Source organism: Camelus ferus, chromosome 1 (assembly GCF_009834535.1).
Source record: "Camelus ferus isolate YT-003-E chromosome 1, BCGSAC_Cfer_1.0, whole genome shotgun sequence".
Taxonomy (NCBI): domain Eukaryota; kingdom Metazoa; phylum Chordata; class Mammalia; order Artiodactyla; family Camelidae; genus Camelus; species Camelus ferus.
The window spans coordinates 116,467,433-116,485,654 of record NC_045696.1 but is presented as its reverse complement, the minus strand read 5'-3'; the positions used below and the strand labels follow the sequence as shown (position 1 = coordinate 116,485,654).

At 42.3% G+C, this 18,222-nt stretch overlaps 1 protein-coding gene across 1 annotated transcript in view; it reads right to left on the bottom strand.

Moving 5' to 3' along the window:
* Nucleotides 1-539: 539 nt before the first annotated feature.
* EFHB (EF-hand domain family member B) overlaps nucleotides 540-18,222 on the bottom strand; it is a 45,075-nt gene continuing 27,392 nt past the window's right edge. The window contains 5 exon segments of the mRNA XM_032488724.1: nucleotides 540-1,522; nucleotides 3,849-4,030; nucleotides 5,413-5,625; nucleotides 8,270-8,477; nucleotides 14,460-14,614. Of these exon segments, the coding sequence (XP_032344615.1) occupies nucleotides 1,349-1,522; nucleotides 3,849-4,030; nucleotides 5,413-5,625; nucleotides 8,270-8,477; nucleotides 14,460-14,614 (932 nt within the window). The 3' untranslated portion in view covers nucleotides 540-1,348.

The window sequence follows — 18,222 nt, the reverse complement described above, 5'->3', positions numbered from 1 at the left end:
AGATGTGCTTGTAAATGTTTAACAACTGGCTCTTTGGGGAGGGGGGATCCTTAATCTGTAGCATTTGTTGGTTTCCTTAGTGTACATACTCCCACTACAACTGGTTTCAAACCATCCATCTATTGACTGATGGTCTCAGACCACCAGTGTGGGGTCACGGATGCAGTGCTGGGAAGAAAGGCCCACAGTTGACCTGAGTGGACAGCAAGAGTAGCCTTCAACCTACCCCTGCATAATTCTTTGTGCTAATTGTGCAAATCTTCTGTAAGTCTGGAATCATTGCATAATAAAAAGTTAAAATTTTTAATATAAATTACCTATAAGATAAATAGATTATAAATTTTTTCTAGGGTTTGAGTAAAGCAATTTTTTAAACCGTAGTTATTTTTTTCTTTTAAGTAATAGACTACGGCATAACCCAATATCTAAGTTAAAGAGTAATTTCTTATAGTAATAGACAAAAAAACAAACAAACAAAAGGTCAAGGTCTATCACAGAGAAATACTGGTAAGATAAATGTTATTGATCATTCAGTTAATCATGTGATATTACTGAGAAAGCTTTGGTCATGGATTCAACCCACACTGGTCCTCTTCGTTACACAGAAGACATGGGGTTGGGGTCACCCCCCCCCAACTGTCCCCATCTCATCCTGGCCCGGGCATCACATTTGTTTATCAAAGAGCCAGGGCTAGAGAGAAGGAATGATGCAGCACAGTTTGCTACTAATAACTCTCGAGAGCTCCATCTAACGGCGTGGGCAGCTGTGTCCTCTTCAGACACTACAAGGAAATATGCTTTTCTGGCCACAGAAGGATGTTAAAAGCTACTGGCAATTACGTCGTTGTTGGAACTCCAGTTTCTGCTCTCTAAACTCCGCTCCTTGTGATTAAATCCGTTTTCCTCAGAGGATGATAGACTAAAAAGCCCTTCAAACGTACGCTGTGTCACAGTGACACCTAAAGAGAAACATGACAAAGTATTGAAGGCAAAATTTTGTGAACCTGATATCACAAGCCAGACTTTGAATTTCAGGCAGCGAACTAAAATGCGTGGAATTCTTAAGCATACGGAACATTACAAACTTCTAGTAGCATTCTGAACTGTGCCTTTGGTGAGGTTAAAGGCTAACTCCAAGCGCCAAGTTGTCAACTTCTTTGGTGTTTTATAGGAAACAATAAAATAAATTTTAAAATCCAAAATCTATAATTTTTTAGCAAACCATCCAGGCATATGAGCCCTCCCATGGTGATTGCTGAATTATAACATAATATCGAAAACCAGAATGAACTGAACATTTTAGATGAACATGGATTTGTTTTGTGTAAATGCAAGAACTCCAAAAAGGTCACGTGGCTGTTTTGCACTTGGTCCGGTCTGCATGCAGTAGCTCATCCAGAACATTTCTGATGTTCTCAACACAAACTTCTCCTCTGTGATGTTTTTTTGATGCAAGATTCCATACATTTTCAAATTCGTCGTCAGAAAGCTTGACCCCAATGTTACATAGTATCTCGGCAATCTAGAGAAAAAAAACTTTGGAAGTCAGACCAATATTTATAGGTTTTTAAGTTTGTATTTTTTGACTATCTTTATAATATCTAAGAATATGAACATTTATCCCCCCCCCCCAAAAAAAGGTGTGTGGATGTGTGTGTGTGTGTGTGTGTGCACTTACTACATATGGTAAGCAGATATCAAAATTCCAGTACTTTCAGTTTAGGAATCATTTTGTTAATATGAATGAATATGATGGTGTTCATCTATACTAGCCTATGTATAAAATTACTTTCAACTCTAAGTATTTCTGGTTATCTTTTAAAGGGAAGCAGCCAAATTCAAGGAGAAAGAGTGGAAGAGTTACAGATGGAGGACTTGCTGGGTTTGGGTTCCAACCCAGTCACCTCTCAAGTGCGTTCTCTAAACCCCCTGCATGTCGTCTCTGCTTCTTCAAAATAAGAACATTTGTAAAATGTCTGTAGCTGGCCTGTTGCAAACTTTAACTATAGTTGTGGGTGTGCAAATGTCAGAGAGAGAGTGCATGCGTGAGCAAGGAAGCAGACGAAAATCTGAGTAGACTGAACTTGGCTTATTAATAATCTCCCCACAGTGGTAATTATTAAAAGGGTCAAGGGGCGGGGGGACATGCTTTTTATGTCCCAGGGAAAATTTGAGAAAGGAAAGATAAAACCAAGTAGTGGGAAGAAATATGAGCATGAGTAGAGGGAATAAAAGATTTGAAAAAAAAATTTTAATGAGGAAAAACATTTACTATGAACCACACAGGAAGAAAGAAAAGAAGGAAATAGAAAAGTTAGACAGTGATAGGAAAGCCAAAAAGTTAGATAGTTGCAGAATACATCTATAAAATAGAATCGCAACAGTTAAAAGATGCCCGGGATAGGATATGCCTTGTGGGAAATTAACAGTATAATCAGATACACTTGAGATGCTGAAGTGCCGTCCTTGGGTGTAGTCGCTAGTTTCCTGCACACAGTGGCAGGTAAAGAACGTCCCTGCAGTGTGAACCCACCACGTGGTCCGAGTCGGTCTCAGGCATCCCAGACCGTCTCCCCTGCCTCCCCTCCCACACCTCGGGGGGCATTCTACCCTAATCCAGCATTCCAGACTCAGGTATTGATTAGCTAACACTTTTTCAGAAACCCATCTCTTCTCAAAATAATGTTAATACTCCAGCCAGGCCTCTGGGGTCTCACTTTCTCCGTAGAACTGTGAGAAAAAGGATGCCTTCCTAGTTAAAAGAATTTTAGGCATCAGGAAACAAGCAGGAAATTTTTGTTTCTTTTGGCAGCCGTGAAGCCCTGCTTCATAGGCCCTTTAGAGTGATTGAAGGAAGAGAAAATGCAGTCTGCAAAGGGCTCTGCTCTGACCCCAGCAGGGGGTCCTGGGTTCTTGCTTTGGGGGCAGCCAGCAGGCGTCGTCCTCTCTCCCTGAGTTCAGTGGGAATAATCTTTGGGGTGAATCTGTGACTAAATCTGCAAGTTTTCAAGGTATCAACCCTTCATCTGAAGTCCCAGAAAACATCATGTATCTATTCATGTAATTTCTAGCTTTGGATTTGAAAGTTCAAAGAAGCCATTGCTCCCTCCATCATACCCTGCTCTCCACATGGCAGATCTAGACAGACTGGTCTGACCAAACCCTGCTGTTACTCTGCAGCCCTCAGGACCCCAGTGGCCATCCTGACCTACCATGCCGCTCCTGCTTTATAACCAACCTAGTTAGACAATCACCTGGGATATAAGGACCACATTTCTGAGTGAACAGACAAGATATGCAGGCTAACATGCGATGTGGCAACAGGACGGAAGGTTTTCAGTCAGTGCTTGTTGCAGAGAGTCTGAGACGTATGCTAGCAGCACACGAGGAGGATGATAGAGTGGGCCCTCCTCATGCCTCCTCTCTGGTTTTGGAGACCCACAACCATAAGGATACTTACACAAGGTTGGGGTTGGTCCTCTTTGCTTGTTCTCAACTGAGCATAGTGCTGAATGCCTTAGGAAAACACTTTTCCTCTTATACATAGGTCTTAGTGATTATATGACATGAGTGTGATGCTTCTTACCAGAGTAAATTCTGCTTCAAGAATTATACCAAGGGAGGAGGGCACAGCTCAGTGGTAGAGCCCATGCTTAGGATGCACGAGGTCCTGGTTCAATCCCCAGTACCTCCATTAAAAATAAATAAACAAACCTCTATTGACTTCTGTGATATCAAAGCTCAAGGTTTTTGAAGTTTAAAATTAAATCATTGTTGACAAACATTTCCAACTTTGTTTGGGTGAAGTTGGCCTTTCTTTCAACCCTTTGGAAATAACAATGCTGTACCTCTTTCTTTGATCTGGTCTTGAAGAAGTCTCTTTCAAACACTCCCTTCTGGCTGAAGATGGTAGGGTGTAGTAATGAATAGGCATTTCCATCTTCGCCATAATTAGTTCTGTCACTGATGCGGCGAATTCGGGGGGCAGGGATATCGGACCGAATGGTTGGGATGCCATAGATGGGATGACCTGGGACACCGACGGGGAGGAAAACAGACATTCTAGATAAAACAGCTACCAGCCACAGGTGGCTGTTGAGCACGTGAATTAGGGCTAGTGCCAATTCAGGTGTGCTGTGAGCATAAAATACACAACTTCAAAGATTCAGTACCCAAAAGAGAATGTGAAATATTTAATTAATCATTTTATATGGAGTACTTGTTGAAATGATAACATTTTGGAGATATATATATATTTATTACATATATACTATTAGAATTAATCTCACCTATTTCTTTTTCTTAATGTGGCTACTAAAATTTTAAAACTACATGTGACACCAATTATATTTCTATTGGACAGCACTATTCCAAAGTGAATAGCAAGACCTCATTGCACAGAATGTATAGCGTGTCTATAAAATCCAGTTAAGAAAAATCTATAAATCCTTAATCATGTCCTTAGTCCAAGAAAATGATCTTGACCAACATAAAAGAGTCTTTCTAAATAACAATATTCGTCATGCTTGATATTGAGATGTGGGGTGTTATGGGTTGAACTGTATCCTCCCCAGACTCATAGGTTGAAGTCCTAACTCCTAGTAGCTCAGAATGTGACCTTATTTGCAGACAGGGTCATTGCACATGTAATTAAGTTAAGAAGAGGCCTTACTGGAGTAGGGTGGACCTTTAATCCAGTGTGACTGGAGTCCTTATCAAAGAGGGACATGGGGACGCAGACACTCGCACAGGAGAACACCATGTGAAGGTGAAGGCAGAGATCCGGGCACAGAAGTCAAGTAGTGCCAGAGCCTGCCAGGCAACCCCCAGAAGCCAGGAGAGGGCCAGGGACAGATGCCCCCTCACAGCCCTCATTAGGAAGCCACCCTGCGACTCCTTGAGCTTGGACTTCTAGCCGCCTTGAGATGATCAGTTTCTGTTGATTAGCCATCCAGTGTGTGGTACTTGTTATGACACCCCTAGCAGACGGGGAACAGACAGGGAATGAGGATGTAAGGGATCGTCTCTCAAGAGCTCTTCAAGTATTGGAAGGCAGATCTGTTTGGAGCTAAGAATCACTTGGTTTAAAAGTCTCCTAACCCTTGATGAGGTCTGAATTATGACAGTGTAATTCAGTGTTCTGAGCTCTGAGCTATGCTATTTCAGTTTCATTAACACAGAGAGAATCATTTCACTTGGGTCACCATTAACAATTGTTCAATTCAGCCCACATTTCTTGAGACCCGACCCCCCCCGGGTGCTTAGAATACAGAATTGAATGAAAGGCCGTGGGCTTGGAGAAACTTGGAGTCTAAGAGAGGCTGGGGACAATGCAAGGACAGACAGAGGGACACTCTCCTTCTGTGTTTGCTGATCCTTTTTAAAACTCAGCAAATAATGGGACATACTCACAAGTAGAAGGAACAGCTCCTACCACTGCGCTGATCTCCGAAGAGGTTGTCTTGTAGTGATTAGAAACTTTATCGCTTGGCCTCAGAAGTGTCCGGACAGTCTTTTCTGAGCTCCCTGGTTCTTTGAAGACAATATCTTCAGATTTTATCAGGAGAGCTGGTTCAGATTCTTCTACATTAGCCTCAGCAGGGTTTGCACAATCTGACTTTCTACCTTTAAGCAGAGGGAAAGGAGAAAATATATATATAGGAAGAAGTTACTACCTGATACTCGCTGCTCTGTAACAAGACAAGTTTTCCCAACTAGTCTCTTCTTGCTGGTGGAAACGGAGGCCGGACTGGTATGAACCCTCCGCTGACACCAGCACCCACTGTGGAAACCCAAGTTCAGGACAACGGACAACGTCATACACCAGGAAATTTGAACAAGGTCTGATGTTTCTGTTCACCACTCTGTTCACTTCAGTCTGGAATAAAGGTTCTAAATATGAAAGACCAAATGAAAACAGAGAATCTATTTTTTTTTTTTAATTTCCTCCTTTTTAAAATTAAAGCTTATTTTCACGTTTCACTTGAACTACAGGATTACAAGAGTTGTTCCAGGACTGTGCCCCGGGGAGGGATAAGAGAAGATATCTCTGGAATTGTAAATTCCAAACATACCCAATCCCAGTGCGGGGAGCCCCATGGATTGCAACATTTGGAGAGGCGGTGAGAACTCGCTGTGAGCGCAGGAATCCATCGTGTAAATGACGCCCTTCAAATCAGTGTATAAAAGGAAACCCTGAGGTGGAACTAAGATTGTAAGATTCTGTCCACTTTTGCAGATTTGTTTTGCTGAGTCAGTTCTCAAGTTTAGGAGTGAATTAATTCCTGGCATCTTTTTCACAGAGCTGGTAAGCACACAGCAAGCACTAGAGGGCGCTGTGGTCTTTCCAGCACTAGAGGAACTCAAGGTGCTGGGGAAGGCCAAGCTCTGGTCACAAAGGCAGATGGTGCCCCAGTATCAGACTGGGGTGGTCAACCAGCAAAGACATGCCGTCTGACGTCAGCAAGCCTCCCTCAGCTCCTGCCAGTCGTCGTGGTGAAAGTGCTCAGGCCCAGTGTTCCAGATCCTCTGATCCCCTCCCTGCACCTCCCCCCACCCCCAAAAAAGGGCAGAACTCTGGACAAAGTATGAAAGACAGTTTCTCAGAAAACTGTTCGAAAGCCGTTGTCTTAAAGGACTCACCCCCTTTGCTCCAGATGTCAACAACAGTAAGATGGAATTCCATATAAGAAAATTCCTGGCAGAATGCCCCTGCACCCTTTCTGACTGATCCACTGGCCACTCACTATCTTAGAAGATGATGAAAACCTCAGGAACTCCATTGAAAATGGCTGATGAAGGCAGGACCCCAAAACTGGGAACAGTTTGAAGAACCATCTGGTTTGAAAGCAGGCTTCTGCTTTCCCCACTACCTCATGAGCTGTGCCAACAAGGAAAATCCTCTGTCATCCTCTCCTTTTTTCTGAGAGGATGAGGATCGAGCTGTTTTCTATAAAAAGCTTCATTGGGATGAGAAACTCCTACTGCTTTCCTAGTGGACAGAAAAGAAAGGCTGTCCCAGAACCTGGTAAGGGCTGCATCATCCAGAAAGCCCAAAATGTGATACCAGCTTTGCAGGAATAAAAGTGAACACAGCAGGATCTTCACTTTTTCAGAAGAGAGTTATTCCAAGAGCAAATAAAAATGTAAACAACCTTTTAAAAGTTAATCCTCTCTAATAATCAAGATTTGAAAATTAAAGCAAACGAGGTATCATTATATAACAGCTAAATTACAAGAATGTTTGAAATAACAGTGGTGGCAAGATTGGAGAAAAACCTTCTCACAGCCTTGACTGCTAAAATTGCCAATTGGTACAATCATTTAAAAAAGCAAAAGGAACAGAGAGAGAGAGAGTTACTTCTGGGACAATAACATTCGTAAGAGATGAGATATAATTAGAAACAGAAAGCTTTCTGAGAGATGATAATGATTATAGTGTCACCTGTATGACTTTTAAAATACCTGGAAATAACTTAAATTTTAAAGAGTGAGGAAATAGTTTAGTAATTCATAATACATCAGCATGAGGGAAATGAAAATGAAGTTTACAGAAGCCATGAAAGTATCTCTTCGTTCCATAGAAATTTGAGAGCTAAATTTTTAAAAGCCAAATAAAAAGGGTACATTCACTATGATTTTAGCTATTTTAAAATATTTCCATACCCACACATGTAGGTAGATATGTGTATCTATGTATATAGTTAGTGATTCAGGAAGATAATGTATAACATGAAAATACTTGAATAAAGGTAAAGGTGATGTTTTTCCTTTTCTTAGAAAAATTTAAAAGATCGAGTTTTCTTACGTCAAATTCTATTTTACAAATTGACTTTTCCTGGGGGAGGGGAGCTAATTTCTCTGAGAAAATGGCTTTCAAACAGCTTTCTGAGGAACTCTTTCATATTTTTGGTTTCAGGTAAATTGTTTTGCTTTTAATTTTTTTCTTTTGAATGAGTAATACACAGTTCCACACTCAAAAGATACAAAAACATAGATTAAAAACTGAATCTTGCTGCTACAAAAACAGATTAAAAAGTGATTCTTGCTGCCACCTTGTCCCTCAGCAACCCAGTTTCCCCTCCTTGGAAAGAATAAATGTTACAAAATTCTTTCCTTATGCATGATAGTCTATGCGTAATAAAAGAAAATAAATGCATATATATGTGCATATTTTAAAATATATAATAATAAATTTGACAAGAGTTGAACTCCTAAAAAATATGAAAGTCCACTTAAGAATTTAGCAGACCTTCAAAAAATTAAATACCTTTAATAATGACCCTCTCTTCATACTCTTTAAGGCGGGTTTTATCTTTCCAGGTGAGAAAATTTGCAAATTCTAGGTAATTAATCAGCCCATCATTATCCACATCACAGTACTCAAATAGCTGGTCCAGGAGCTTCTCATCCAAGTGCAAGCAGGCCTGGTCACAAGCTTCCCGAAGCTCAGCTTTATCTATCGCCCCATCTCCTTTCTGTTGGACACAAAGCAAAAAAAAAAAAAAGTGAGCACTGCCTTCAAGAGCAGAGTGTGCAACATCTGTTATTTCCTTTAAGAAAAAAGGAAGAGCTCTATCACATAAATTCAAAGTATCCATCTTATTTTTCACATAATATATAAAATCAAATATTGAGGCTTGAGTCAAATATTGGTCCTTATTGTGTCCATCTGAAATGTGCACAGCCATTTCAACCCTGGTTGGAGGGAAGTGTGGCTCATAATCTTTGTTCATTTTAAAGTGTTTCTCATGGAGGTACTGGGGATTGAACCCAGGACCTCGTGCATGCTAAGCACATGCTCTACCAGTGAGCTATACCCTCCCTTTAATGCTTTTTTCTTTAAATCATGCATGTTTACACTGCAGTAGAACGGGCATCACCATAATTCACGCTTGACATTTCATTTGACCAACATTGTGTACTTTTGACAGCTCTCTCCAAAGTTTTTAACACTTCTGGTGTTCCAACTGGGCAGTAAATGTCCCCTACTCCCTTGCCTGGTGAAGAGGAGAAACTGGGCAAGTGGTTGCAGGCCAAAGACAGGTGAATTCAAGGACAGCTGCCTCTGGCTGTGAACACTCCTGTAGGCAAGAGGATTCGTTCACTAAGATTCATCCTGGTAGTAAGAGAAGGAAGGGAAGTTTCCACCCCTTTCAGACAACAGGAGGGAAATTTAGGAAGGCTCTGGGCAGAACCTGGCAGATTCACTCGGGCTTTGAGGGGGTGGAAGGCGTGATGCTTGTTAAGGAAGAATGGCTGGAGCTGGACGTCTCACCACTCGGCCCTGCCGCAGTCTGTCAGGCCAGCCTGAAATCCATCGGTGATGACAGTGAAAGGTCTGAGTGGGTCCCTGCTGCTAGAAGAGAGCTTCGGCCTCCCAGAGAGACTTCCCCGAGACAGATAAACTCCCAAGGGAAGGCATTAAAGACTTATCATCTAGGAGTCAGCTCCTGCGCCCAGGCCTGGCTTCACAGTGCTGTTGAAGGTCATCTCCTGGAGAGTGAAAAACTGAGCTGGTGAGCTCTGGGTAGGTTCCTGCAGTCAGACCCATAGGCCTGGGGAACGTCCCTAACCCTTCTGTTGAAACAGAACGAGAATTTGAAATATGTTATCTTGACAGGGAGCTGCACATGCCCTGGATTCAGGTAGACTGACTCGTTGATGAACGTCTCTGCTCGCAAGCCCAACTCCACCAAAAATGCAGCCTCCCTGCACCTCAGTCAGAAGCCGTGTGGGATGTGGCTGCTGAATCAAGGGTCCTCAAAACTGAAATACGTGGTGGCAGTGATGACTCTGCTGCCCATGGGCCTTGTGTGGATCGAAAGCATGAGTGACTTATTTCAGTGAGCTGCAGTGCCACCCCCATACTGCTCAAAACCCAAAGTAAATGTTTCTTAATGACTTAAGGAAATACCAGCCATCACTGTTTTGCCCATTTTTCGTTACGTGTGCACATTTTGAAATCTTTTAATGGCAGTAAAGTTACATGTCACTAACATCTTAACTCCAAACATTTGATCTGCAGTGTGTGCGTCAGCAGCTCTCACCACACGATTATTAAGATGTATTTTTCTTCTTAGGAACCAGCAACTTATGTTTTGTGTTTATTTTTCTGAAGTAAGAACTACTTCTTCTCTGGTAACTGGCTCATTTATCACTTTTCAAAAACTAAAAGGTGGGGGAGGAAATGCGATGGATTTTTAAAAATTATTTTTTAATGAGTGAGAAGCATTTACCACTCCCGGCCTCCGCACCCTTGATTTTTCCCTCCCCCAGCCCCACCCTCAGCTGTTCTAAGGAGGATGATAACTGATATGGGACACTGTCTCCCTGTCCCCAAGGGGATCAAAGGCCACAAGTATCTGTCCAAGAATGCTGTGGAGCTTCAGGGGGTGGAGACCCAAACTGCTTCAGCTTTGTTGGATATGGGTACCAAAGTCATCATCCTGCTCAGTCTGTAGGGAGAAGAGATGCCAGGATTCAGTTACGGGGGTCTGGGCAGGGTCGGTTCAAAGTGGGGAAGGAACGCTAACAATGTATTACTTCTGTGGCTTCCACTGCTGGATGTCTAATTGGTACTAATGCTCTCTGTACCTGTATTGGGAGTGTTCAGACACTTATGCCTAAGAGAAGCCGCACGTGGAGAATGCTAGTAACCTGGGGGCCCCTCTTTGAGCTACAAGTCTCTACGAATAAAGATTTCACCACGCAGAGCCTCTGGGCCCGGTTCATTGACCTGAAACCCAGTGGTGCTCACTGATCTGCTGTGGCTTCCAACCTCAGTGAGGGCTGTGAAGGACCAAACATGGGCATAGTCACTCTACTCCGTGGGCAGAACTCAAGGTTATTCTCACAGCTTTGGCCAATACTTTCCTGGATGAATCTGTTACATTTTTACTGACTTTTGGACTGTGGCCAATGGCCTGCCCATTTGGTTGCCACTTGGAAAACTAGAAACTGGAATATTCAAGACACCTCTTTTTGAGACTGAAAGCTAGGGAAACAAATCATGGCTGCTAATTGAACCATCCAGGTGATTCACAGATGCCCAGGATAAGGGCTCACCCTCTGGTGCTGATGACGAGAGTCAAGCTTCAGGCTGAGCCTGAACCACTGATGGCCACCATCACTGCCTGGATCCACGGCGGCACCGGACACGGCAATACACCCACCGTCTGACCGGGCGCAGCGTGAAGTGGTCCACTTTTCTGAGGCACGGGCTACCACCACATGCCAAACTTGTGACTCCTGCCACAAGCTGACTCATCTTCCTCATGGTCAGGGAGGACACTTCACACACAAGGCATCACATGCTCCTGGCACTCGGACTCCGTGGAACCTTTGTCCCCTCTCAGAACTGCTGGTGGTGCATCCCAGTGTTGACACACTTTCAGGTGATGGAATTGCTCTTCCAGTCCAATCAGTCACAAGAGTATATGGCCTGTGAAATGAATCCGAGTCATGTGTTTTGCTTTCCGGACCGTTTTCAGTCTGACAGCGCCCGGTAGCACAGAGGTTCCCCTACAGTGAGCTGTTAGTCAGAGTATTCAGTGCAGCTCTCCTGCTCCCAACCGTCCAGCGCCATCTGGTATTACTGAGCTTTGGAAGAGCCTTCTCAAAAACTGCCTGCCTTCCTCACCAAGCCCCTGGCTCACGTGTCATTGTCAGCCAGTTCTGTCTTTGATCGCAGCTGTCCCCAAAAAGGAACCATCGCCTCTCAGCTACTTCCTGGATAATTAGAATAAAAGGAGCTGGAATTATATATACCTATTTTAAAAAGTTGAGACTCTGCTGTGACCATTCTTGGACATGATGAGTCTTTTTTGTTTTTCCTCCCCTCTAGATTTTAAGTCCCCTACGTGGAAAGCCGACACATTGTCTGGAATAATGTTCAATGTATTATGAGTGTTCAGCAAATAACAGAATTAATCCTCTAAGCCAAGAAGATTCATTTAGGAAACCACAGTTTATTTGTTCTGCTTTGTTTTGCTTTTCAATTAAATTAAATCTGGGCATTCAACAATGTAAGATTCAAATCATCAAAAACCCTCCTACAGCTGTACTAGGAAGGCCCACGTCTTATTACCCTCTCAGAGAAAAACCTCCTCAAAGACACTGAGCACTACATTGTGCATATTAAAAGTTAACTGTTTAAGAGATTTATCAGCATTAAATAATTCTCTGTAATTTCCTCCCTGCTTAATTTAATTTTATCGTAAGGAACGTGCCTGGTGGTTCACTAAGATAATCAACAGCTATTAAGATGATCGTCTTGCCTTTAATTACATTTAAAATGAAGAATTTTTAAAAAGCAGAGCTCCATGCATCGTGCTGGGTTCTCTGTGTCAGTTTCCCTGATGTCATCTTTGTAGCTACTTGGATCTGAGCAAAGTTTAAAATGTATGTTTTAGCTTATGTATTTCAATTCTGAAGAGTAACTTTAAAATTACCTGTAAATAGCAATCAGTCTCTATTAAAAACCAGAGAAACAGTCAAATACTTACATTTTCTTTAAACACAGCTTTGTGAGAAATGTCATCGATGACTGATTGGCGTTTGTCCCTACATAATTAGTCCCAACTTAAATGGGATATTTAACCCACTTTTTGTTCATCATTACAACACAGGCACACAGGCCCTAATCTAAAACCAAGTAAAATGAATGGGCTTAAAATGAGTTAGCCAATGAGTGATCAAGATTTTTTTTTATAAGATAAAAAATGTGAAGTGTAACTTTTCTAAAACTGTACTTAACATTAGAATGGGTTAAGAATATTATATTTTCCTTTGGAGATAAACTAAAATTATCCTGCTCTTTTTTTTTTTCTTCTCATATCAAGATTATGATGGACTACATCCTCACCAGTTTATTTACAAGCTTTTATTTGTTTATATCAGACTCATTCTAAAGTGGTTTTAAGGCCACTTAGAAAAATAAGTACAAGTAGACGCAAAAAAAAAAAGTGAGGAAATCAGGGTAAAGAGAAAACAAAGTTGGAATAAAATAAGATGAAACCTGAAATAAAAAGAGCGCACAAAACATGCTATAAGATCATGTTCACAAACTAGATGTGTTTCTCCAAATTGGCTCTAAGCTTCCTGGCAGCCAAGTCAAAACATGTGCACAATCTGTGCAAAATTCATGCTTTTCATGAGGTAAAGACAACCTAGATACTTAGATGAAGCACAGTTATTTCCTTTAGAAGGACTGGGTTTCCTTAGAAAGAGGATGACAAAAGTAAACAAAAGCTGCATGGGTGTACTAATAAAAAACATGCCGCGTTTCACCAGCAGTTTGTATTGTAGCATTCGTTGGTGTAAGCTAAGGCTGTGCCGCTGGGTAAAAGGAACCCTTGGATGGCCTAAAATGATGCAGCCCAAGGTTGATCTAACTTGCTCAAAGAATAAAATTTAGAGTGGCTTTAAAACTGAACGATCATGCTCTCTCAAAACTGAAGTATACACCTGCTCCCCCGGGGAGAGCATTGTAGGCTTGACTTAGATCAGACTGACGGCACTCTGTGTACAGACTCAGAGTTAGGTGTAGGTCATCCATCCCCCAGGCTCCCAGCACACGACAGTCACTGGTCTACAGCAGTGGTTCTCAGACTTGAACGTGCGTCAGAATCACTGAAGGGCTTGTTAAAACACAATTGCTAGACTCACAGATACAAAGAACAAACTAGTGGGGAGAGGGGAGGGGCAGTAGAGCGGTGAGGGAGTGGGAGGTACAATCTACTGGGTGTAAGACAGGCTCAGGGAGGTGTCGTACAGCAGAGAGGAATATAGCCAATATTTTGGAATAACTGTAAATGAAAAATAACCTTTAAAATTGTATGAAAATTTTAAAAATGTGTTTCTTTTTTTTTCCTTTTAAATTTTTTATTGAAGTATAGTCAGTTTACAATATTGTGTCAATTTCTGGTGTGCAGCATCATGTTTCAGTCATCCATATACATACATATATTCCTTTTCATATTCTTTTTCAGTATAGGTTAGTACAAGATATTGAATATAGTTCTCTGTGCTGTACAGTAGAAACTTGTTGTTTAAAAATAAATTAAAAAAAAAAAAATCCACAATTGTGAGACCCCCAACCCGAGCCCCTAATTCAGTAGGTCTGGGGTGGGCCTTAGAAGGTGCATTTCTAGTATGTTCCCAGGTGATACTGATGGTGGTGAAAGAACCAGTTTGACAACACTGATCTACTCAGGGGTCAGCAGATGTTTCCATCAAGGGCCAACACCTAAGCAGCATAGGTGCTACAGGCCATTCATTCTCACTGCTCTGCGTGTGGATAGGACACATGCTACAGGCAATACTTAGAACAAATGGGCATGTGCAACTCTTGACAAAAACAGGTGGTGGACTGGATTTGTCCCGTAATCGGCTGACTCCTGATCCACACCAGCCTGTAAGCCCACGCACAGACCAAACACCTCCGCTTTGCTACTCACCTTGTCGTAGTGCCTGAAGGCTGCCAGCAAAGTGTCAAAGTTTTGGTAGTTAACCTTCTTCAAGTGATGTCTCACTGCCGCGACCAGGGCTCGCTGTCTGTCCTTGCCTCGGAGATACTCACCGGGAAGTCTTCTGTGGATGAGATCACCGGCTCCTATTGAGGGGGGGTGAGGAACAGTCTTTTATCTGAATTTAAAGTCTGTCACTATTCCCATCCTGAGAGAGAGAGAGAGAGATCTAGCAACTTCTGTGAATGAAAAAAAAATCCTAACTCCAATACTATACATGGCATGACAGAAAATCCTTTTGTATACAAATATATATATACAAATTGATTGATAAACATGAATTTTTCTGCTTTATGTTACCTCTGTGCTCAATGAAAAAATGAATTTTATGGGGGAATCATCAGCCTGCTCAGCTGTCAAGTCCTTTCCTGAGACAGCGAAGCCCTTGCCTGTCTGCCTTTTAGCTGAAATTTGTCTACAAGGCTGAGGGTCTGAAAACTGGGGCTGATTCCATGTGAGAGCCACTCTGTGTGCCTCAGGGTTGACTAAACCTTTGGGGAACCTTGTAAAAAACTGGACACAAATTCCCTGTCCCTCGCTAACATTTCTAGTCTGCTTGCAGTCTGCATATTCCAGTCCCCATTTCTCCTCCTCCTTCCCCTGTCCCATCACCAGCCCAGGAGACCTGCCTCCATCCACTACATCAGCTGAGTCCTGACACGCAACCCCCTACAACGACCTCTCCAGTCCCCGTGCTACAGCCCCCAGGCCTGGCCCTCGCTTTCACTTTTCTTTCATGACTTAAAGGAACTTCCCTAAATTAGGACACACAGAAAGTACGTACACGTACACATACACACACACACACACACCACACACACACACACACACACATACACACTGCTTATAAACCCCATTCCTGGGATGTTAATGGTGACAGACCAGAGTTGACTAGGTTGCTTCAGATGTGGTAGCCTGGTAGATGTCACCAGAAGAAACCTTCTGCCTCTGTTCTTTTTGCCCTGGGCTATACCCCTCCCTTCCTGCTTTCCTGGAGCAGGGTCATGCTGGCAGTTGGCTGTGATGTTTCAGATAGATTAATTTACATTGCAACGTTGGTTGTAATTCAAGATAACTAATATTTACACCTACTCTGTACAAGGTCCTACATTAGGCTCTGTCAAGGTTCTCTCTTTGTTTTTTTTTTAATTGGTGTATAGTTGGTTTACAATGTTGTGTTAATTTCTGGTGTACAGCACGGTGATTCAGTTATATATTTTATATATATGTATATATATTCCTTTTCATATTTTTTTCATTATAGGCTATTACAAGATATTGAATATAGTTCCCTGTGCTCTACAGTAGGACCTTGTTGGTTATCTGTTTTATATATACTAGTGTGTATCTGCAAATCCCCAACTCCCAATTTATCCCTCCGCCCACTCCTCTTCCCCCCTGGCAACCATAGGTTTGTTTTCTATGAAGGGTCTCTTTAATAAGTCCTCGTAGCACCTCTAAGTTTATTATAAAATCAGGAGCTAATCCTGCTCATCCTGATAAAAGTCTCCTTTCTAAGGGTAGACCCTGAGGCTGGGTGAAAAGTCCACAGCCAGTGGTGCTTCCAGGAACGGGGAAAGTGCCTCAGAACAAGATCATGTGAGATGAGGTCATCTACCATCAGACCATCCTAAAGCGGGTTCTGCGAGAGGAGGTCAAAACGGTGAGGGGTGAGTTTTTGTTTTTTTTTTAATCTGCGTGCTATTTTATTTCCATTAGAAAAATACTATCTATATAAAATTTTGGTCCAGTAGGGGTGATTTTTGAAACCTAAGTGTGATTTCCTTTTCTCCTCCACGTCCCTTCCCTGCATAAACCCTTTAGGGGCTGCTCTGTATAAGGGAGGCCCTGCCTCCACCACAGAATGGCTCTTGGTTGAGTTTTTTATCTTGAGAGATCTTCCCTCTCCATTAACATACAAAAATAACCATTTGAATGGTTATATCTCCAACTCCCCGCTGGTTTTCCCACCACACATATAACTGCCCAGTGGGTGAGACAGACATACGCTGACACATTCTTCTGGCCTCACCCCTGAAAAGAATATTTGTGAAGCTCATGTCAAATCACTGACAGTTACTCAAAAGCCAGCTCTACAGAGTAAAATCAGGAGTACAAGCTCTGGCCCTAAGAGACAGACCCATGACTTCACTACCACAGCAGGGACATCAGAAAAGCCACTCTACCTGCAGCCAGTTCCCATGATGCACCACTGCCCACCTGTCCTGGATTCCCTGTCAGGCCGCCTCTGCCCTGGTGCATTCTGGGAGCTGGCACAGCCCTTACACTCTTCCTAGAGGAATCTCAACATAACCAACAACCCCAGGGCCCCGGGATGAGGTGTTCTTTGTGCAGCTGCCTTATTTCCCTAAGTAAGGGTAATGGAGTAATCTAGGTCCAGTAAAGAAACCAATATGTCTTGTGAAGCAGGCCAACCCTGAATCTTTCCACGGAATATATGCTGTTAGTTAACCCCAATAGTTATCACAGAAGGCAACTAGAGTTCATCTGTGTCCATCCATGGGCTCCAGAAAAGACCTAGAGAGGACTTCCAGGCCCCTTTCACAGTTACACTGTACAGTACCAAGGCTGATACTGATCATATTTTTTAAACTATTAATGTCAGTGTCCTTCCTTTTCATTTTATAACACTATCTTATCATTCAATTTATAAAGATAAAATAGCTCAACTCTTAGGAAATTTGTCAATGTTGTCTAATTGTCAACATGATAAACTATGTGTTGGATTCAGCAATTCATGCTATAAATACCAGTGAAAACAATGTCCTGTGTGCTAGACCCCAGGAATCCAACAGACAGCAAGATGGGTCCCCCACCAGCCTAAACCTGCCCTCAACTAGGCAGCTGACCGTGACTACCTACTTGTTTTTCAGGCTAACTGATGGGTTTCCTAAATCATCCTTTACCTACCCCTAGGTGTATGAAGAGCCTCTCAGATGGGCGGGCATCCATTAAACATACAACAGTTTGTCTAAAAACAGAACCAAAATACGATCTCCTAATGTGGTGATTCACGGTGCTCTAAAACACTGAGTAGCATAAGCTCGATAAACCTTTAATTTGTCAGGGAGTGGACTTTAGCTGACACATTTTCAATAGTGGTCCTTAAACTAGTGTACATGAGAGCCTACTGAATCAGAATATCTGGACACGAGTCCCAGGAACCTGCGTATTTAATAAATTCCCTGGATGATTTTAACACAGGTAGACTGCAGACAGTATTTTGACAACCACTAATATGCAATCCAATCCTGATAAGCTTTGGCATAGTTTTCCCTTTGAAGGGCTGCTGTGTAGCTTAGCACTAAAGACAAAATCCTGGGAAGTTTCTTTTGCCGATTTGTAGATTGATTAATTGATGGAATGATGGGTGGGAAGAGTGATTTATAATTACGTGATCATAGAGTACAGTGCTTTCTCGACTTTGAACATCCGTCCAGTTCATCCGGGAATGTTGTTAAAACGCAGTTTCAGATTCAGTAGATCTGGGGTGGAGCCTGAGATTCTGCACTTCCAAGAACTTGCAGGAGATGCCAACATGGCCAGTCTGCAACCACATTTTGAGTCACAAGGGCCTGGTACGATATTTGAATTCATTAAAAAGCTGCCTCACTTCACTTTGGCTTGTTTAATACCCACTATATTTATTTTCTAAATAAATTCTGAGCCTTAA